This window comes from Halichondria panicea, chromosome 12, assembly GCF_963675165.1.
Source record: "Halichondria panicea chromosome 12, odHalPani1.1, whole genome shotgun sequence".
In the NCBI taxonomy this organism is placed as follows: Eukaryota; Metazoa; Porifera; class Demospongiae; order Suberitida; family Halichondriidae; genus Halichondria; species Halichondria panicea.
In genome coordinates, this window is record NC_087388.1 from 1,364,361 (window position 1) to 1,385,929 (window position 21,569).

The window sequence follows — 21,569 nt, forward strand, 5'->3', positions numbered from 1 at the left end:
AAAGTGATGACCTTTTTTTTGAACAAATTCGGTGTTGTGTTAATGCGCATGCTCACTGTTTCGAAGAAGTGACGACCTTTTTTTAGGTAAAATAACAGTCCTTGACCCGCTCAGAGCCCTGGAACCCCCCCTTTCAAGAATCCTAGATCCGCCACTGCATTATAATGTGTGTATAAGAGCTTTTAGTACAACCAGTAGGTTGTACATAGGATTGACAGTGCAGTTGTGTGTGTTTTCAATTATTGCACAAATTTTTACTCGTGTTTAGACTGCTCTATTTCTGCAGGGAAGGGCCACAGCAAGAAACTGAGTTGATAGATAGCTTAGTTAGCCTTTTATCTGTCTAAATGTGTGAAATTATAGTCAATGAATATTCTCATGCATTACTATTGATATTTGAAAAATTGCACTATTTTCATATTTCACCGCGTTTTGTCTGACTGACTAAGTAAGTTAGTAAGTAAGTAAGTAAGTAAGTAAGTAACTTTCTTGGAAAGCATTTCCTCCTTGTACAGACATGTTCAGAAGATTCTAGATACAGCCTCTAGTCGACTAGAACCCAGACCATGGGTGTTTTTCTCAGAATTGCGTCCGCAACGCACATGGCAACTTATGAGGTGGGCGTGGCTTTGACATCGATAAACAAAACCTCCTTTCTTCAGCTCAGCTCTCCATTCTCTCACTTCAGGTATGCTATTTATGCTAGACGTATGCACTGACTGGATCTACCATAGGCCTCCATGCTTTTGCACTTGGAAGTACATCTACAGTATATACATGGCTGCCATTATTTTTATCATAGATAATGACTGAATAAAATACTGAATAATGTTTATTCCAGTCCTGTCTTCTCTTCTTGAACTTCTCTTGCTTCTTGATGTTCCTCATAGGTATTTCACTTTCATTATTGAGAAAAGAAGGCCGGTGAAGGAGGCTAACTCCTCAATTCCCTGAGTGAAGTGCGGCCTGGGATCGAGACTATTGAGGAGTATAATATACTTTTGTCCAACGACCACTTATATATTATCTTCAACAAGATTACAGGACGATGACAAATTAATCAATGTCACATTAATTTTATCTTATCATTAATGTACTACTGTATGAAAAAAGAAAGGGAATCAAAACTAAAAAACATTTGCAATGTGAACGTTGCTAGGATTTCCAGGAAAAGAAAAGCGCGAAACAGCGAAGAAACAAGAAATTCGGCGAGTGCATAACTCCAATCCGTTACAACGTCATGAACATGTACAGTCGAGTGGCCTACTGTTGATAAGGAATTTTAAAATCGAAATACAGGTTGCAGGGTACTAATAACACAGTCATTGGTCTTTATCTGCTGGTCATGAATAACTTGGAATACTTCCACCCATGCACACATCCAACACTTGCGTGTTTGCTCAACACTGTAAGGGAGTCATAAACACATAACTATAGCCTGCAAAAAATGCACATAATTAACATCACTATAATTATTACTTGCAATGTAAAAGGATTGGCCAGGAAAAGTACCAAAAAAAAAATAATTATTATAACTTATTGAAACAGTACATGTGAATGACGTTGTAACGGATTGGAGTTATGCACTCGCCGAATTTCTTATTTCTTCGCTTTTTCGCGCTTTTCTTTTCCTGGCAATCCTAGCAACGTTCACATTGCAAATGTTTTTTAGTTTTGATTAGCTTTATGTTATGTAGCTTTTGGTATCTCCACCGAGGCATCAGCACCCGCGGTGCTTTCATTTTTCTAGCTGTAAGGTTGTGTCAAATTAACGGAAGTTAGCTTTTGTCCAAGGTGCCCAGTACATGCAGACAAGACATCAGCTAGAATTGATCCTAGATTAGGTTTTGACTGGGAGCGATTTGGCCCATTCAAGTTGTCACTGGTTAGTAGACTCGTCCCACATATTGGTGTGTGCAATTTGTAAGAATCAATATATTCGTGAATTGCATGAACATTTTATAAAATTAATGATGCAGTGCGACTTACTCCATATAGAGATCAGTATAAAAGAATTGAATCATGTGATTTTTCTGTAAATTAAATTCTGTCACAATGCGTAGTTCCATAAATGGCTGATGACAGCCAATCAAGTGATACTCTCCTGCACACTGCTGCAAGCTGTGGGGACTTAGATGAGGTCAGAGAGCTGTTGATAACAAAGCAATATGAAGTGGACGTCAGAAACTCACACAACCAAACATCTCTTCATCTCGCATGTGCTAATGGTCATCTCGATACGGTTTGGACACTAGCCAATGACTTTGGTGCTGACATAGGAGCTATTGATAATGGTGGTAATACACCATTGCTCTTTGCTGCTAAGAACAAACATGTGCAAATAATTATCATGTTGATCCTATTATCACTGTGTGGTAAACACCTCTCCAACGGAGACTACGTGTCCTGTTCCTATAGCCGTAGTGAGATGGATTCTCATCATGTTAAAATCTTTGAGGATGTCCTCTTTGACGTTTATAATGATTCTGAAACTGTGAAGAAAACTATGCATCTGATAAGCAAATTCTTTGTTCAATTTAAGGATTATAATGATGATGGCTTTATTACATTGTTTGTAGCTGCATCACTCGGTCTCAAAGACTTTATTAATCGTTTAGTTACTGATAATGAAGCGGACCTGAATATTAGGGGTTTCAATGGCTTGTCTATTCTCCACTGTGCCTGCTTTGGAGGACATGTACTGCTCGTGGAAAATCTTATTTCAAAACATCATATGCACTATTCTGTGAAAGATAACAATGGGAAGTCAATTTTGATGTACGCAGCATTCAAGGGGGCTCCCTATTCATGCAATGGTGGTCACGTAGAACTGATTGATAAACTGGTGATGAAATATGGCCTCGATCCTGCAGATGGAGATGAAAATGATAACACACCTCTACATATTGCAGCCAATAATGGACATGTTGAAGCAGTGAGACATCTGATCAGTAAGCACAGTGCTGACATTGATATCACCAATAAACAAAACAAAACTCCATTGATGCTAGCTGCGCTGAATGGTCATGTGAATGTTTTGGATGCGTTAGTCAAAGAATTCAACAGCAGTTGTCATGTCCGAGGTTACAATAGCCGCACTCTCCTTCACTATGCATGTCATGGTGGCCATATAGAACTGATAGACAAACTAGTGTTGGAATATGACCTCGATCCTGCAGAACGAGATAGTAACAATAAGACACCTTTACATATTGCAGCAATGTTCGGACATGTTGAAACAGTGAGACACCTGATCAGTAAGCATAGCGCTGATGTTGATTGCACTGATATTAAAAGCAATACACCATTGATGCTGGCTGCACGGAGGGGTCATTCACATGTTTTGGATGCGTTAGTCAAAGAATTCAACAGCAGTTGTCATGTCCGAGGTTACAATAGCCGCACTCTCCTTCACTATGCATGCTATGGTGGTCATGTAGAACTGATAGACAAACTGGTGAAGGAGTATGGCCTCAATGTCGAAGATAGAGATGAAAGAGGAAACACACCTCTACATATTGCAGCCATGTTTGGACATGTTGAAGCAGTGAGACACCTGATCAGTAAACACAGTGCTGATATTGATTGCACTAATAACGAAAACAACACTCCATTGATGCTAGCTGCACGGAGGGATCATACGCATGTTTTGGATGCGTTAGTTAAAGAATTAAAAAGCAATCACCATTTTCTTCACTTTGCATGCAAGCGTGGCCATATAAAACTAATAGATCAACTAGTGGGGAAATGTGGCCTCAATATCAGAGATAGAGATAATGATGAAAACACACCTCTACATATTGCAGCAAAAGCAGGCCATGTTGAAGCAGTGAGACACCTGATCAACAAGCACAGTGCTGATATTGATTGCATTGATAATCGAAACAATACACCGTTGATGCTAGCTGCATTGGGTGGTCATGTGCATGTTTTGGATGCATTAATTAAAGAATTTAAGAGCAGTTATCTTGTCCGAGGATATAATGGTCGCACTCTCCTTCACTTTGCATGCTACGATGGTCATATACAACTGATAGACAAAATGGTGATGGAATATAGCCTTGATCCTGCAGATAGAGATAATGATGGAAACACACCTCTACATATTGCAGCCATGTTTGGACATGTTGAAACAGTGATCCACCTGATCAGTAAGTACAATGCTAATATTTATTGCACTAATAATGAGAACAATACTCCATTGGTACTAGCTACACTGAGCGGCAATAGGCAAGTTTTGGATGCGTTAGTCAAAGAATTAAAAAGTAGTCATCATTTCCTTCACTTTGCGTGTGAGCGTGGCCATATAAAACTGATAAACGAACTTCTGAAATGCGGCCTCAATATCAGTGATAGAGATAATGATGAAAACACACCTCTGCATATTGCAGCAAAAGCAGGCCATGTTGAAGCAGTGAGACACCTCATCAGCAAGCACAGTGCTGATATTGATAGCATTGATAATCGAAACAATACACCGTTGATGCTAGCTGCATTGGGTGGTCATGTGCATGTTTTGGATGCGTTAATTAAAGAATTCAAGAGCAGTTATCTTGTTCGAGGATATAATGATTCAACTCTTCTTCATCAAGCATGCTACGATGGTCATACAGAACTGATAGACAAACTGCTGGAATATGGTCTTGATCCTGCAGATAGAGATAACAGTGGAAACACACCTCTACACATAGCAGCCATGTTCGGACATGTTGAAGCAGTGAGACACCTGATCAGTAAGGACAGGTCTGATATTGATTGCACCAATAATGAGAACAATACACCATTGATGCTAGCTGTACTGGGGGGTCATACACATGTTTTTGACGCGTTAGTCAAAAAATTCGAAGGCAGTCGTCATCATGTCCGAGGTTACACTCTCCTTCACTCTGCGTGTGAGCATGGCCATGTAGAACTAATAGACGGACTGGTGAAATGGGGCCTCAATCCTGCAGATGGAGATAATGATGGAAACACACCTCTGCATATTGCAGCAAAGGCAGGACATGTTGAAGCAGTGAGACACCTGATTAATAATTACAAAGCTAAAATCGATTGCAAAAATAATCAGAACGATACACCATTGATGATAGCTGCACTCACAGGGAATACGCATGTTTTGGATGTGTTAATCAACGAATTCAATAGTAGTTGTCATGTCCTCGGATACAATGGTCATACTCTCCTTCACTATGCATGCTATGGTGGCCATATAAAACTGATAGACAAACTGGTAGTGAAATATGGCCTCAATCCAAAAGATAGAACTGTTAATGGTACTCTCCTTCATTATGTATGCCATGTTGGCCATATAAAAGTAATACAAAAACTGGTGGTGGAATATGGCCTCGATCCCGCAGATAGAAATATTAATGGAAACACACCTCTACATATTGCAGCCATGTCCGGACACGTTGAAGCAGTTAAACTCCTGATCAGTGAGCATAGCGCTGATGTTGATTGCACTAATATTGAGGATGATACTCCATTGATGCTGGCTGCACTGAGGGGTCATACGCATGTGTTGGAAACGTTAGTCAAAGAATACAAAGGCAGTTGTCATCATGTCCGAGGTTATACTCTCCTTCACTCTGCGTGCGAGCGTGGCCATATAAAACTGATAGACAAACTGGTGGTAAACTATAGCTTTGATCTCAGTGATAGAGATAATGATGGAAACACACCTCTGCATATTGCAGCAAAGGCAGGACATGTTAAAGCAGTGAGATACATGATTAATAATTACAGCCTTGTTATCGATTGCATAAATAGTAAGAATAATACACCATTGATGCTGGCTTGCACTGACTGGTAAGACACATGTTGTGGATGAGTTAGTCAAAGAAATTGAAAGCAGTTGTAATGTCCGAGGATACAATAATCGCACTCTCCTTCATCAAGCATGCCATGGTGGCCATATAGAACTGGTAGACAAACTGGTTAAGGAATATGGCCTTGATCCTGCAGATAGAGATAATGATGGAAACACACCTCTACATATTGCAGCCATGAAAGGACATATTAACACCGTGCAACACCTGATCAGTGAGCACAGTGCTGATATTGATTGCACTAATAATAGCAACCAAACTCCATTCGAGATAGCTATGCTCAACAATCATATGTGTGTTTTGGATGCGTTAGTCGAAAAATTTAACGAAAGTCATCATGTCCGAGGTTATACTGTCCTTCACTATGCATGTGATCGTGGCCTTAAAACACTATTAGACAAACTGGTGATGGAATATCACCTCCTCAAGCTCACAGATAGAGATGATGATGGAAATACACCTCTACATATTGCAGCCATGAAAGGACATGTTGAAACAGTGAGACACTTGATTATTCAACACAAAGTTGAAACCAATATCACTAACAATGTTAACTCTACCCCATTGTGTTTAGCTGCTCAAGATGGTCATGAGATTGTGATACATGCCCTAACTAAAGAGTTTAATTGCAGCCCACATGTTAGAGGCTACAATGGTCAAACTCTACTTCATTATGCTTGCCAAAATGGTCATATAGAAACTTTAAACATTATAATATCAAAATATAAGTTGGATCCAACAATTAGAGACAACGATGGGAACACACCTCTGCATATTTTATGTCGTACATCGCATACTGAAGAAGAAAAGCTGAGAACAATTCTTTTCCAGTACTGGACAGTGTTTCAAGTTAATAATGATGGCAACACACCTCTTCACACAGCAACTCGATATGGGCAAGTTCATTGTGCACGCTTACTATTGCAGAAATGCAATGCTCCCCTTTTTGTGCGAAATAAAGTCGGTAATACCGCCCTTGATTTAGCTAAAGCTCAGAGAAGCCAAGAAATTGTTACAATTTTCAAAAGTCATAATCCTGAGATCCAATCAATCTATCGGCAACTAGATAAACTTGCTCAACAAGAGTTTAGTGGTGAAAAAAACTTCACCAGAATATTTGTTGTAGGTCATCCAGGTGCAGGAAAATCCACGCTTGTTGAAACTATCAAAACAGAAGGTTTGATCAGCTACTTCAGCACATCAACTGTTGCCCCTCACACTGCAGGCATTGTTCCAAGTACTTATGACAGTAGTGCTTATGGAAGAATGATACTCTATGATTTTGCTGGTGATTCCGAGTACTATTCCTCACATGCTGCAATTATGGAGTCAATCAACACATCAAAAGGAAGCAATATATATTTGATACTTTGTGATTTGAGTAAAGGCGAAGAAGCTGCTGTCACTAAATACAGCTACTGGCTTTCATTTCTATCATACAATATTAAGCAATTCTCAAACACTATTATCTTACCAGTGGGAAGCCATGCTGATGTAATCAACAAAAGGTCAGTAGAACAAGCGTTACGTGTGCTTGACAGCGTATCCCAAAAGTTCTGTAGCAGCTCCGAGATTGATGATTTACACATAGAACAAAGTGTTGCTCTTGATTGTCGTAGACGAGGGGCTGTAGTTAATAACATAAAGGAACTCGCAAAGAAATTCTCTAATTTAGTATCCCTTTCCCCGGAGACAAGCACACTTCTGGGATTGTTGAAGAAAGACTTTGAACATGTTCCGGCTTGCAAAGTGAGCCTCCTTATCTCACACATAGAAGATACTGGAATTCCCCTTCCACTAAATTCTTCATCACTATACACTCTCATAAGAGAGTTACATGATTTGGGTCTGCTAATGGTGATAGAGAGAGAAGGGGACTCCATTGAGAACCATACAATCATTCTCAAGATATCAACCCTCACATCGGATGTACACAATAAACTGTTTTCAACGTCTGCTAAAGCAGACCTCACCAAACATATTGATCAACTCAAGCTCAGCGTAGGCATTGTTCCAGAATCACTACTGGAGAGAGTACTGCCAGAGTATATTACAAAAGAATGTCTACTTAAGCTGCAGTACTGTCAAGAAATCGAGAATTTGTACGTGGAAGAGGACCACACTCTTTCTCAACTCACTTCTGAGACACTACCAGCAGAGGGTTCCACTCAAGAGAAATCTCATCTATTTTTCCCCGCTCTTTGTGATCTCAAACTTGAGGAAATTCAATGGCCTAAATCCGAAGGTAATAAAGTTACTTTGGGATGGTATGCTAAATGTGATGGTGACAGATTTGATTTCTTCCCAACACGATTTCTTCATGTGCTTATTGTTCACCTTTCTCACAACTTTGCACTGAAGCAAGGCCTGCCCACAAGACACAGACTTTCCACTACAGCTTCAGATCCTTTGATGGCTGATGTATATGCTGCCAATCCTAGCTGTCATGTCTGGTCGACTGGTCTACATTGGCTTATGAAGAATGGAGTGGAGGTATTTGTCGATATACCTAAAGACGCTGATAGTAAAGAACTGATTGTACTAGCAAGGAGTGACGTCCGAAATCAAGCCAAGTGTTCTGAAACTCTGCATCAAGTTATTCAAAAGGTAGTCAAAGCAAAAATGGAGTTTTGTGCTGGTATAGTGCCAACTGTTTACCTTCTTGATCCGAACGACCTCAAGGATGAACCTTTTACGAATGCTTTGAGTTCATCTAAATATGCTCTTAGTGATATCGAAGAAGCACTAGCAGAAGGCACTGAGGAAGTTGCCGATAAAGACAGACATTGTTTCTCCACTCCAATCAAAGAATGGATCAGCCCAACAAGATGGGCCATATCTTACTGGAGTAAGTTTCACACACACATTATACCCACGTATTTCATTTATTATTGTACTACAGATTTGTTTTTTCCAATGGATACCTTCTTGGTTCATTCTGCTTTGCAAGAAGTAAGTAGTGCTCAATGGAAACTGCTAGGAATGAGTCTTCCGATCACCTGGAACAAATTAGATGACATTGAGAATAATGACTCATCATACCCTGGTGACATTGCTAAGAAAGAAGAAGTAATTCGACTGTGGATGTCTCAAGAACCCACCTGGATAGTGTTGGTAGACGCTCTCAGTCAATCTGCATATGGATGGTCACAGAATTCAAGTCAAATCTCACAAGAGCACAGTAAGTACCTCACAATCATTATAGCTATAATGCTCCGCTTATTCATGCGTGCATTATATAGATGTGCCTCTACAAAAGAAAAGTTTAGAAAAAGATTCATCTCTTCATCCCGACGAGGACTTTCTCCAATCATTTGCTGCCATCATTGGCTCTCGTTGGCAGTGTCTTGCTTTCCCCCTCTCCCTCACTTCTAAAGACATTGTGAGCATCAAGGGAGAGACAAGAGGAGCAGAGCCGACCAGACAAGCACTCGTTATGCTGCAGAAATGGGCAGCCAGGGAGACGGCAACTTATGGTCAGTTGAGAGAGAGACTCCGTACACTCTCAGTATTTCATATCTGAGAAAATTTATAGTATCATGCATCACAGCACAAATTTTATGTGTAGCTACGTTAATGCACCTGCTGCATGTAACTGTTTTATCACTTTATTGTGTCAATGAACTTCAGAACTCATGCTTCACCATATAATTTTCTTACTATTGCACTTTTAATCTACATTTTCCTACACTGCCTTGCTAATATTAAACATCTTCGCATCTTTTTGTTAGCCTTTTATCAATTCATTAGTTAATTAATGCTTCCCCCAAGTAATTTTTGTACTTTTCAGCTAGAGTTTTAGTGTTGAACAAAATGTCTGTAACAACTCCAAGATTGATGATTTAAACGAGGAGCTGTGGATGACATAAAGAACTACTATAAGAATAATCATCCTCCATCAGACTTTCCCTCTCTCCTGGGATTTTTGAAAAAAGACTTTGAATACATTCCAGCTTGCAAAGTAAGCCTCCTTATCTCTCACATAGAAGATACTGAAATTCGGCTCACACCCTAAGACAGTTACTCGCATCAAATGTACAAAGTCTGCTAAAGCGGACGTCACCAATTACATCGATCAACTCCAGCTCAGCGTAGGCATATACAGAATCGTTATACTGCATGGAAAAGTACTAACAGAGTATACCACAAGCTGCAGTATACTGCCATGAAATTGAGAATTTGTACGTGGAGGACCACAGTCTTTCTCAACTCACTTCAGAACCAGTACCAACTGAGAGTTCCACTAAAGAGAAATCTCGCCTGAAATTCCGCTCACACCCTAAGAGAGTTACTCATATCAGATGTACCCATAATCGTATGTTTTCAAATATTGTCAAAGTCTGCTAAATTACATCGATTAACTCAGGCTCAGTGTGGTCAAGATTTCCTAGAGCGACGTCTGCAGATACAAGTGTTTAAGTTAGGGCTAGCCAAGAGCATCCATTATGCACGCATGCTCATCAGGCAAAGGCACATCAGGTAAGTCAGTCTGGTATGTGTTTGTGCCATGTATTAATTATTACAGAATCGCTTGCTGGAAAAAAACTACCAGAATACACTACAAGTTGCAGTACTGCTGAGAATTTGTATGTGGAAGAGGACCATGCACAGTTCTTCTCAACTCACTTCAGAACCAGTACTAACTGTGAGTGCCACTATAAAGAGAAATCTCGTCTGCTTTTTTTGATCTCTGGGTCAAAGGTGACAAAATTATCCAGGATTTTATGCTAAATGTGATGTTGGCAGATTTGACTATTTCCTAATAATTTCTTTATCTCATTTCTCTCACAGCTTTTCATGAAAACAAAGCTTGCCAACAAGCCGCAGTTCTCTATAATAACTGAATCTTCTTCTTCTTTGATTGCAGAGGTCCAATTAGTACTATACTTGGTATGCAGGCTTATGAATGGAGTGGATGTATTCGTTGATATGCCTAAAGACACTGATAGGCTAATAGTGAGAAGTGGCAATAAAACATAAAATGTGCTAACACTCTGCATCTATCTAGTTATTCAAAAACGAACAGAATATTATGGAAACAAAATTGATTTCTGTACTGCCTTCTGTTTACCTTCTTGATCCAAGCTATCTCAAGGATGAAACTTTTACGGAGGCTTTATAGAAATGGACCTAAATATGCTCTAAGAGATATTGATAAATCATTAGCAGAAGGAACTAAGTGACTCATGGAAAGAAAGTCATTACTTCTCTATTCTGATGAAAGATTGGGTCATCCCAAAAGATGGACTACTGGAGTAAGTTTCAAGCACGCGCTCACATGCACACACCACCTGTAAATGTTTTATTTGTTGATATATAAAATTATACCCTTAAAGATACAACTCCTAATGATGCGCAGGCACTGATAACGTTACCGATAAAGACAGAAAATGCTCCACCGCAGTCTCCAACTAAAAATTGGATCAGCTCAGGTGATATTCTACTGGAGTAAGCAGCATTCAAATGCACCATCTAATTTGTCCATGAGCTTAATTTTTTCATTGTACAGATTTGTTGGTTCCGAGGGATGAGTCCCTGATTGACTCTGCTTTAAACTGCTTTGGAGAATATTTCAATCCATTGGAATAACGAAGCATCCTTCCCTGGTGATAATTATTTCCAGACCGTCCGATTTTCCCCAGAGACAAACTCTCTTCTGGGATTGTTGAAAACAACTTTGACTACATTCCAGCTTGTAAAGGAAGCCTCCTTATCTCTCACATAGAAGATACTGATATTCCGCTCACACCCTAAGAGAGTTACTTGCATCAGATGTACCTATAATCATATATTGTCAAAGTCTGCTAAAGCGGATGTCACCAATTACATCGATCAACTCAAGCTCAGCGTAGTCATAAATTATTACAGAATCGCTGCTGCATGGAAAAAGTACTACCAGAATAATTATACCACAAGCTGCAGTACTGCCACGAATTTGACAATTTGTACGTGGAAGAGAACCACAGTCTCAACTCACTTCAGAACCAGTACCAACTAAGAGTGCCACTAAAGAGAAATCTCGTCTGCTTTTTTATCTCTGGGTCAAAGGTGACAAGATTACCCAGGATTTTATGCTAAATGTGATGTTGACAGATTTGACTATTTCCTAACGATTTCTTACTTTTCATGAAAACTAAACTTCCCAACAGTTGCAAGCAGATAACTTCTCATTTTCTGATTCTTCTACTGCTAATAATTATTTGATTCCAGAGATCCAATTATGCTGCCAATCCTCGCTGTCATGTGTGGTCAACTGGTCTACATTGGCTTATGAAGAACGGAGTGGAGGTATTTGTCGATATGCCTATAGACGCTGATAGTGATAGCGAGAAGTGGCAACAAAAATTTATTTCTGTACTGGTATAGATATTGCCTTCTGTTTACCTTCTTGATCCGAGCAGAAATGCACCTAAATATACTCTAAGAGTATTAATAAAGCATTGAAAGAACTAAGCAAGTCATGGGTAAAGACAATGCTTCTCTATACTCCGATGAAAGATTGGGTCATCCCAAAAGATAGACTACATCTTACTGGAGTAAGTTTCAAGCACGCACTCACATGCTCACATGCACACACCACCTGTAAATGTTTTATTTGTTGTTTCCAATATAGATATATATAGATCTACCCAGATACAACTCCTAATGATGCGCAGGCACTGAAAATGCCTCACTTCAATCAAAGATTGGATCAGCTCAGGTGACATTCTACTGGAGTAAGCAGCATTCAAACCCAACATTTAATTTATGAGCTTAATTATTTCCTTGTACACATTTGTTTTTCCGATGGATGAGTCCCTGATTGACTCTGCTTTGAACTGCTTACAGGGATGAATACCCATGCATTGGAATAACTATTTAAAATGAAACATCATGATATTGCCAAATAGTATAATTCGACTGGAAAGTCTCAAGAACCCACCTGGAAAATATTAGTAGAGGTTCTCGCAGTCAACCCACAGGATTGTCAACAAAACAAGTCAAATCTCACACGAGCACAGTAAGTACACTACCGTATAGCGGGTATATTTCGCGGGTATATTTTAAGGGTATAAACTTTCGCGGAATGACTGTTAGAAAGGTTTTGGTGGAATAGCAGTCGTTTAGTGGGTATATTTAGTTAGCCACGAACATTTATATACCCTCGAAATATACCCGCTATATAATAATACGTTATTATAATTATAGCTATATTCATTCATTCTATTGTAGACGTGCTTCTACACAGGAAAAGCATTATTGAAAGCAATCATCTGCATGTCCGTCCTGACAATTCCAATCATTTTCTGCCATCATTGGCTCTTGATGGCAGTGTCTTACTTCTCCCTTCTCCCTCACTTCTGAAGACATTGTGAGCATCAAAAGAGAGAGGAGAGACAAGAGGAGCAGAGCTGACCAGACAAGCACTCGTCATGCTGCATGGTCATGCACTTTTCATGTTCCATATCTGTACCACATTATGTTAGATTTAGCTGCACGCATTCAATTGCACTTACATACTGTAGATATAGCTGTTCAATCCAACACATGTTTGTGTCGCTGAACTTTCAGAACTCATGCCTTGCCACTTAAGCAAAAATTACTTTTACACTTCCAATCGTTACTTTTTCTACTGTGTATATGCAACATCTTACGTCCTTCAAAATTAGCATATTTTTGTTACTACTGTACAGTTATTCTAATGTTGTCAACTCTGACCTGAATGAAATGAATTTTTGCACTTAGTTCTATATCTTCAATGGCCGGGTGTGCATGCAATGTCATGACTTAATTATGTATACTGTAAAAACTACATTATTACTCAATACACAGTACAGTAGTTTCGTATAGTTATACAGTATCCTGTTTGTCACAACCATTAGCTATTGACAGTGTGTACTTGTACGAAACTGTACCAGTGCAGTACCTATAAAATAAGCAGTCCTATCGGGAATGGAAACCAGACACCATCTTATCCATGCATAATTATATATAATTCCTGATTATACAGTAACTGTTGCTGATCATGAACATTATACAGAAATTAACTTGATATTGAATTTGTATTTAATTATGTATACTTTTCCAGTTAAATTAATGTCATGCAAGAGTTCAATAATTCAGTGACTATCATTACAATAAATGTGTATCATAAAAACTCGATACAAAACTATTAGTAAAAGCAAGAGTTCATTAACCAAAAAAGTTAAGGGAAATTCAGCCTAAACTACAGTCTGTCAAATTCCAGTGGATCAAAGTTTGCAAGGTTAGCTGCTTCTGACCATACAGCAAGTCTTGAGCTGTCCATTTCCGGTGCATGCATGCACATTGCCGGCTGCTAGGGCATGACTCATTCCTCCAATTTCGACTTTACATTCGGGACACTTGGCCCTTTGCATCGCTCCCCCACACCCGCCAATTGCATAGGTGTGGCCATTGGGGCACTTGTACCAATGGCCTTTCGGGAGGCCAATAGCCTGACTATCTCAAGTCTTTCTGTTTCGGACAGTCCGGTTGCTGGGATATTAGCAGCTTCATCAGCAGTCATGGGTCGCAGCTCACAATTTAGCTGCTTGTATATCAGCTTCATTTTTTTACTTTCGTCTTGCCATAATGACAGACCAATCACCATCGTTTTTTTCCTGCCCCTTTTCCAACTGCCATTCCTCCTCTTATAGAGCCTTGTATAGAGTAATCAATCGAATATCGGGCGGCACCTATTTCCGGACACGGCCACGCCTAACTAGAGAACAGCTGTGATCATTTATTGCCAGCAGTACATAGCAGGGGCCCCTACTAACCTGGACACAAAATTTCGAGTCGTATCATTAGTCGTAGTAGAAGCAAGAGCTCTTGAAACGCAAAATACGGACATACGCATGATCATCCAATCTGTTGTATTCTCGTTTAGCCACTGCAGCAGGGGCGTAGGGAGGGGGAGGGCTTTGGGGGCTGGAGCCCCCCCCTTTCTCTGCAAAAACTACACTAAGAGCCCCACCTTCTCTGATGAGTCTTTAGCCTGGGAATTACTGGTATAGATTAGTGGCAGACAAACAGCATGTCCAAGAGCTAGCTATACTATACTAGTAACTTTGATTCTTTAGTGCAACTAAGCTAGCTAGCTACGGCTAGCTAGCTAGCTTTAGCAGTATTATTAATTGAAGCAAGGTGTGGCTATTTCTTGCACATGCGCAATGAGTCATTAATTAGGGGGTGTGGCTTCCGGTCACCGGAATTTTCGGCGCTCGGCGCCAAGTAGTTTCTGGCGCGAACAGCTCAGCCCCCCCTTCCTCAAATTCCTGCCTACGCCCCTGTGCAGAGACCTCTTGTAAAGAGCAAACAGAACGATAAGTATACCTAAAGAAAGATAGACTACTGTGCTATACAAACAGCATCTAAACAAAACTCTTGGTGCTATACAAATTACACAGTTCAAGTAATCGTTGTAGTGAAGGTTAAAGTGCGGACATCTTCTCTTCCATTGCTGCCTCCCTGATCACACTACCTCAGCAGATCAATTTCAAACACGTGGATGGATTAAAGTTAGCTGATGAACATGTGCATGTGAAGGGCTCTGTACTGGACCTTTAGCTTGCTTTGAAATTTGTGAGTTACACTTACTTGGTTGTAATGTTTTTGTACACAGTGTGTAGACTCTACCAATCATACCAAACATCACATGACTAATGAAAAACACATGACTAATGAAAAATTATAAAACTAATGAACAGTTATATAACACAATACTGCAAATGATTCACAAAAAAATAGATCTAACAGCATTCAAAACGGATTTCTTTGGCATTTTCTATAACAATTCCCACACATTCACAGTGATACCATTGCCCACAATTGTCACACTTCACCCAATCACCACTATCAGCATTAGTGCACCTACGGCTGATGCACAGACCTACACAAGAAACATTAACTTTAATGACAATGGGTGCATACAAGTGTGAAGGGAATACCTTGACTGCTCACAACACCAGTTTTAGTAACCTTCTGCGAGACTGAAATATGGAGCAATATCAAGTTTCTAATATATACGTTACTTTCTCACAACTTACTAGTCTTCCTTGGACGCCCAACATTGTGCTTGTTGATAGCCCCAGACTCTGAGAGAAAATGATTTGTATAACTGTAGAGCTCAATGTCATGAGTGTGTGTGTGTGTAATACCTCGAGTGTTCATAGGACAAAGTGGAGAAACCCTCCGCAGCACTAATTTTAAGAAAACAAATATAAAGGTGTATACATGTAAAACTTATAAGTAAGTGTGTACTACTATTCTAAATTAACTGTAGCTTACCAGTTCTCGTTGCATGACCAGCAGTACTACAGTGTGTAACTGACACAGGCTCTGCAAAGATCATAAATTTACATTATGTACAATAACCAGACAGTAAGCACATGACGTGAGGCTAGGTGCAGACAGTGTGGTGCATATTTACCTCCATTATTGAGACAAAAATGGAACAGTGTATACAACTTACTGGTTTACCTTCAACTTCCTGTGATCTTGACCCACTATTCTCAGCTCCTAAATAAATTAATTAGACGTTAATTTTCAAAGCCACAATGTCTGCATGTATTTTTTAAACACCTTGACTATTCCCGGTTACTGTAACGGGTGGAGTAACCTTCCGGGAGACTAAAGAGAAGCAAAATGAAAAGTTATAAGTTTGTCCCCTCACAGCATATTTATACAACATACCCGTTTTCTTCGGGCGGCCAACAGGGCCTTTCTTGCTGTCTGGACCTTGACTGATGAGCCTGCCATTTTTCTTCGCAGTAGCTGACACAGGCTCTGTGACAATTAACGCATTTATAATTAACTACTACATGTCTGTAGGTTGGATCATGCTACACCAAGTAGCGATCATGAACCATTTAGTGCCTAATGATGGTATAATATACCTTCAACTTCCTGTGATCCAGTATTCTCAGCTCCTAAATAAATAAACGAGACACCTTAATAATTATTTCCAAAGCCACAATGTCTGCATGTATTTTTAAACACCTTGACTGTTCACAGTTGCTGTAACAGGTAGAGTAACCTTCCGGGAGACTAAAAAGAAGCAAAATGAAAGTTTATAAGTTTGTCCCACAGGCTTACAGCATAATTATACAACATACCAGTTTTCCTTGGGCACCTAACAGGGCGTTTCTTGCTGTCTGGACCTTGACTGATGAGACTGCCATTTTTCTTCGCAGCAGCTGACACGGGCTCTGTGACAATTATAAAACATGAAGGTCACCTACATGTATGCATTTAATTGGATCGCACAGTGTAATAATAACGTTAACTATTGGATCGTAATAATAACGCAACCATTGGATCGTAATAATAACGCAACCATTGGATTGTAATAATAACGTATAAACTATTGTATCATAATAAAGTTATTAATATGCAAATAGTTATTATTATGATCCAGTAAAGGTTACTATTATGATCCAATAGTTAACATTATTATTACACTGTACGATCCATATACACGTACATGTAGCTAGTACATGTGATCATGCTATACAAGTACATGTAGCGATTATGTACCATTAAATTTTAGTGCCTAATGGTTACATGTAAGTACAAATCAAATGTACATATACCCTCAACTCTTGACCCACTATTCTCAGCTCCTAAATAAATTAATTAGACGTTAATTTTCAAAGCCACAACGTCTGCATGTATTTTTTAAACACCTTGACTATTTACAGTTATTTTAATGGGTGAAGTAACCTTCTGGGAGACTACGCAAAAATGAAATTTATAAGTTTGTCCCCTCACAGTAAAATTATACAAAACATACTGTACCAGTTTTCCGTGGGCGCCCAAGAGGGGGAAGCTTCTTGTTGGACACAGACTCTGTACTGTTCACAGGACCAGGTGGTGAAACTTTCTGCGAGACTAAAATGGCGCAAAATGAACTTTCCAAAAACTACCCAATAATTTACCAGTTTTCCTTGAACTCCTAAGAGTATATTTACAGCTCTTTACTGATAACGGATCTGTGTGAATCATGTTGGCTTATCATGTATGCAACTGTACCTGTATATGGTACATGTATGCACACTCATTCACATATTCATGTGTGAGATATACCTTGACTGTTCCCAGGAACAGGTGGAGTAACTTCCTGTGAGCCTGAAATAAAAAAGTTTCTAATAAACATACTGTATAAATTAATTATGTAACTTTGTACAATTATAGTACAGCAAACATTTACATTGTAGCTCACCAGCTCTCGGCAGACAACTGCCAGTAGTATCAGGCACAGACTCTGTTTCACGATCTGAACAAAGCAGCATGTTATTATAGGGTACACAACTGTATTACAGAGTGAAAATCAAACACACTGTATCATGAGTACATATTATATTCTTTACCTGGTCCAATAGATTCATCTCCTGAATAGCACCAACTATCAAAAAGGGCATCCACAATAGGATCACAATAATCATCTACAGTAATAAAAAAAACCAGTCATTATTGTGTTCGCAAATCCAATACAGCACATATAATATGTACATGTACCTGGTCCGAACGATCTTCTACCTTCTGAATCATCAGCATCTTCAAAAGCAGGAAACAAATATTACGTAAAGTGTATAATGAAGTGTATTGTACATGTAAGTACCTGGTTGAGGAGACACTTCTAAATCCGACTCACGCTCGTCAGTTTGTTTGTTACAGGTACCACCAGCTACATGTATGAAACAAAAATGTGTGTACAGTACGTGTACACTCTAGAGAACGAATGTAACGTTCCACATGTAACACACAAAACCCACCTTGTGGATGATACATTTCAAGCCATAGTTTATACCTTCCCTTTGGTGCAAGATCATAGCCTTCAAGCAGCCTCGTTTCAAAACGGTCCCACTCGTTGTCGGTGAAGACAACATCACTCTCAGGAACAGCTGCATAAATAATTATAAGCTATAATTATACGACCAAACATAACAGTACTTTGACTCACAGTTAGTCGATTCTTTGGGCAACCTTGCGGGTGTGAGAGTTTGCTTCTGTTTCTGTTTCTTTGCTTCTTGCTTCTGAAGTCTCTTCTGCTGAGCTTGTTTCTTCTTAAGTTCCTTCTCAAGCTTCATTTGTTCCTTTTGGTTAATAATCTTCAGATTTTCAGAACTTGTTAGCACCCGTCCACTGCCAACTGGCTTAGCTTGTTGGGTGTGCAACTCAGGCACCGTCACTGCAGAAAGACATTTCGTAACAGCAGTCTGTCGTAGAACACAGCTGTTTTTAGCAGGACTCTTAGCAGGGGAGTCACCATCAGAAGAGTCTGTTTCTTCAACACTTGCATCATGTAGATGTATAGATCTTGATGGACTGCAGTTGTAGAGTGGTATGAAATTAAGGCCTGTTTCCTGTGCCAAGCTTGAAACCTGATCCTTAAAATCAGCAACAGGTAGCCTAATTGCCTCTCGATTAAAAGGGACTATGCCTGTGCATCGAAATCCACTTATGGCATTAGCTGGGGTCATTGATGCAAACCATGCTTTGTTGAACAGCCGAGAAAACTCGTATCGGGTCACCATTTTTCCACCACTTTGTGCCATATAACTATGACATTCCTTCCTCCAGGCACGCTTCAGTGGCCCAAAACAGCCCTTATCAAGGGGTTGTGTTAAATGCGTTGTATTCGGCGGGAGACAGAAGAGTATTACCTGCTCCGAAGCTGCAAGTCTCACAGTACTCGGCTGGTAATGGGTAGAATGGCCATCCATTATTAACAACACAGGACGCACTGGAGATGCATTAGGCAAAAATTGGCACTTAAACCAGTCTTCAAACAACACACTATCAATCCATCCATTTTTTGATGTTCCATACCTAGTTCCTGGTACTTCTCCATAAGTCCAAGCTGTTTTAATGTTCATTCTGTCAAATATAATCATAGGAGGAATGATTTGACCTGTTGCACTGACAGCTGAAACACATGTAAGCTGTGCTTTATTTCCGGTTGAGATTTTTATTGGGTGTTTTACACCTCTGACAGTGATGATTTTTGGAGGTGCAGGGTCGAGGGGCATGCCTGTTTCGTCCATGTTGTAGATTTGGGATGGGCAATCGAGTAAATCATTCTCTGTCAGCGTCTGCTCCAACAAGTCATAATAGCAAGAAATTACTTGGGGAGAACTTGCTACAGCCCTTGAGTATGATAATGGCTCTGCAGCACGTACAGCTAGTTCACCATGCCTCTTCTTAAACGAGGTCCACCACCCATCAGTGACTACGGCAGTTCGAAGTCCTTTTGTTTGAACAATGTTACGAACCAGTGCCAAAACTTCCTGTTTGGATTTTACATAGCCCATTGATGCACAACCACAGAGAAAACTAACAAGTTCATTCTCTTCCTCATCAGTGAGGAGCTTTGGTGGGCCACTTCTCGCCCCAAACTTAACTCGTCCACTGACGCGATCCTGAAGAGTTGACTTAGGTACTCCATATGCCTCGGCAGCATCTCGTACTGAGAGCCCATCTTCAATATGTGCTAAGTATGCTTTATAGAGGGTACTTTCAGTCCATGACTTGTAAGAGGTTGGTCGTTTCGCAACTGTGGGTATATAAGACGATCGCGGTGGCGAGAGAGTAAAAGTTCTTCGTGCGACAAACACACGGTCATTCAAGCTGAGCTGAGCCATCAAACAACTGCAAACAACAAAAATATGCATATTAAAAACCAAAGGAATACTTTGTATCCTGTGCCTTATACCCACAACAGCAGGTTCTTGCAATTAGCCTACCACAGGTAAAGTGGCTGGGCATGAGACTATGTACGTTTAAATGTATGTGCAGAATAGCTAGCACTATATTTCTATTCAAGGGGCATACTTTTACACACGTGCCTGGCCTTAGGTGTGCTGGCATGCCAATCACATGCCCCTTTACAGGCTAAACTACACATATGGCCTATTACAAAGCTCTAGGCTTGAATTTGAAATTATATTCTCCGTTCCAATGCCTAAGAGCTCTGGTAGCTCAGTAGTAAGAGCATCTGACTATTATTCAGAAAGTCTCAGGTTCATGTAACAGTTTAATCATACACACTGTGTACAAAAACATTACAACCAAGTAAGTGTAACTCACAAATTTCAAAGCAAGCTAAAGGTCCAGTACAGAGCCCTTCACATGCACACGTTCATCAGCTAACTTTAATCCATCCACGTGTTTGAAATTGATCTGCTGAGGTAGTGTGATCAGGGAGGCAGCAATGGAAGAGAAGATGTCCGCACTTTAACCTTCACTACAACGATTACTTGAACTGTGTAATTTGTATAGCACCAAGAGTTTTGTTTAGATGCTGTTTGTATAGCACAGTAGTCTATCTTTCTTTAGGTATACTTATCGTTCTGTTTGCTCTTTACAAGAGGTCTCTGCAGTGGCTAAACGAGAATACAACAGATTGGATGATCATGCGTATGTCCGTATTTTGCGTTTCAAGAGCTCTTGCTTCTACTACGACTAATGATACGACTCGAAATTTTGTGTCCAGGTTAGTAGGGGCCCCTGCTATGTACTGCTGGCAATAAATGATCACAGCTGTTCTCTAGTTAGGCGTGGCCGTGTCCGGAAATAGGTGCCGCCCGATATTCGATTGATTACTCTACAAGACTTCGTTCCCTTCCACTAGTTAATCTCCTTGTATCATCTGGACTTCAGTGTCTTATCCACACGTATATAATACATGCATATAGCTAGCTATAAGAGCAGCATTATGCACCCTCGTTTTGGATGAAA

The 21,569-nt window shown here is 39.9% G+C and overlaps 4 protein-coding genes across 8 annotated transcripts in view; 3 read left to right on the top strand and 1 right to left on the bottom strand.

Annotated features, from left to right (window-relative positions):
• The window catches only part of LOC135345452 (uncharacterized), a 91,624-nt gene extending 78,068 nt beyond the window's left edge, over nt 1-13,556 (top strand). Inside the window, exons 6-7 of the mRNA XM_064542874.1 lie at nt 12,657-12,828; nt 13,041-13,556. The gene's annotated coding sequence lies outside the window, so the exon portion shown is untranslated. The remainder of the gene's footprint in view (nt 1-12,656; nt 12,829-13,040) is intronic.
• Nucleotides 2,630-5,956, top strand: LOC135344777 (serine/threonine-protein phosphatase 6 regulatory ankyrin repeat subunit B-like). The gene has a single exon (XM_064542067.1). It carries the CDS (start codon nt 2,735-2,737, stop codon nt 5,810-5,812), a length of 3,078 nt encoding a protein of 1,025 aa, XP_064398137.1. The 5' UTR covers nt 2,630-2,734; the 3' UTR covers nt 5,813-5,956.
• Nucleotides 5,885-9,660, top strand: LOC135344774 (uncharacterized). The gene is made up of 3 exons (XM_064542065.1): nt 5,885-8,676; nt 8,731-9,009; nt 9,071-9,660. The coding sequence occupies exons 1-3, from the start codon at nt 6,006-6,008 to the stop codon at nt 9,349-9,351; spliced, it is 3,231 nt and encodes a 1,076-aa protein (XP_064398135.1). The 5' UTR covers nt 5,885-6,005; the 3' UTR covers nt 9,352-9,660.
• Nucleotides 13,557-15,384: 1,828 nt separating the features above from the next.
• Nucleotides 15,385-21,416, bottom strand: LOC135344780 (uncharacterized). 5 transcript variants are annotated; one of them, XM_064542070.1, is made up of 21 exons: nt 20,919-21,415; nt 18,793-20,480; nt 18,605-18,733; nt 18,451-18,516; nt 18,348-18,386; nt 18,200-18,274; nt 18,040-18,105; nt 17,916-17,957; nt 17,768-17,821; nt 17,628-17,720; nt 16,946-17,038; nt 16,830-16,877; nt 16,727-16,759; nt 16,524-16,616; nt 16,413-16,460; nt 16,311-16,349; nt 16,119-16,169; nt 15,989-16,030; nt 15,878-15,925; nt 15,779-15,820; nt 15,385-15,720 (listed from the first exon to the last, which is right to left on the bottom strand). In XM_064542070.1, exons 2-21 carry the CDS (start codon nt 20,471-20,473, stop codon nt 15,581-15,583), a joined length of 2,922 nt encoding a protein of 973 aa, XP_064398140.1. In that variant the 5' UTR covers nt 20,474-20,480; nt 20,919-21,415; the 3' UTR covers nt 15,385-15,580. The 5 variants fall into 5 exon arrangements, with proteins under 5 accessions (XP_064398140.1, XP_064398141.1, XP_064398142.1 ...); XM_064542071.1 differs by having other exon boundaries at nt 18,052-18,105; nt 20,919-21,414; XM_064542072.1 differs by lacking the exon at nt 17,768-17,821.
• Between the last annotated feature and the right edge of the window lie 153 nt (nt 21,417-21,569).

Coding starts and splice junctions, on each gene's coding strand:
- LOC135344780 (XM_064542070.1), bottom strand. CDS start 20,473: ATGGCTCAGCTCAGCTTGAATGACCGTGTGTTTGTCGCACGAAGAACT. Junction 18,106..18,199: donor AGATGAATCTATTGGACCAG/GTAAAGAATATA, acceptor TGCTTTGTTCAG/ATCGTGAAACAGAGTCTGTG. Junction 16,760..16,829: donor AGCAACTGTGAACAGTCAAG/GTGTTTAAAAAT, acceptor TTATTTATTTAG/GAGCTGAGAATACTGGATCA.
- LOC135344774 (XM_064542065.1), top strand. CDS start 6,006: ATGAAAGGACATATTAACACCGTGCAACACCTGATCAGTGAGCACAGT. Junction 8,677..8,730: donor ATGGGCCATATCTTACTGGA/GTAAGTTTCACA, acceptor ATTGTACTACAG/ATTTGTTTTTTCCAATGGAT. Junction 9,010..9,070: donor TCAAATCTCACAAGAGCACA/GTAAGTACCTCA, acceptor TGCATTATATAG/ATGTGCCTCTACAAAAGAAA.
- LOC135344777 (XM_064542067.1), top strand. CDS start 2,735: ATGCACTATTCTGTGAAAGATAACAATGGGAAGTCAATTTTGATGTAC.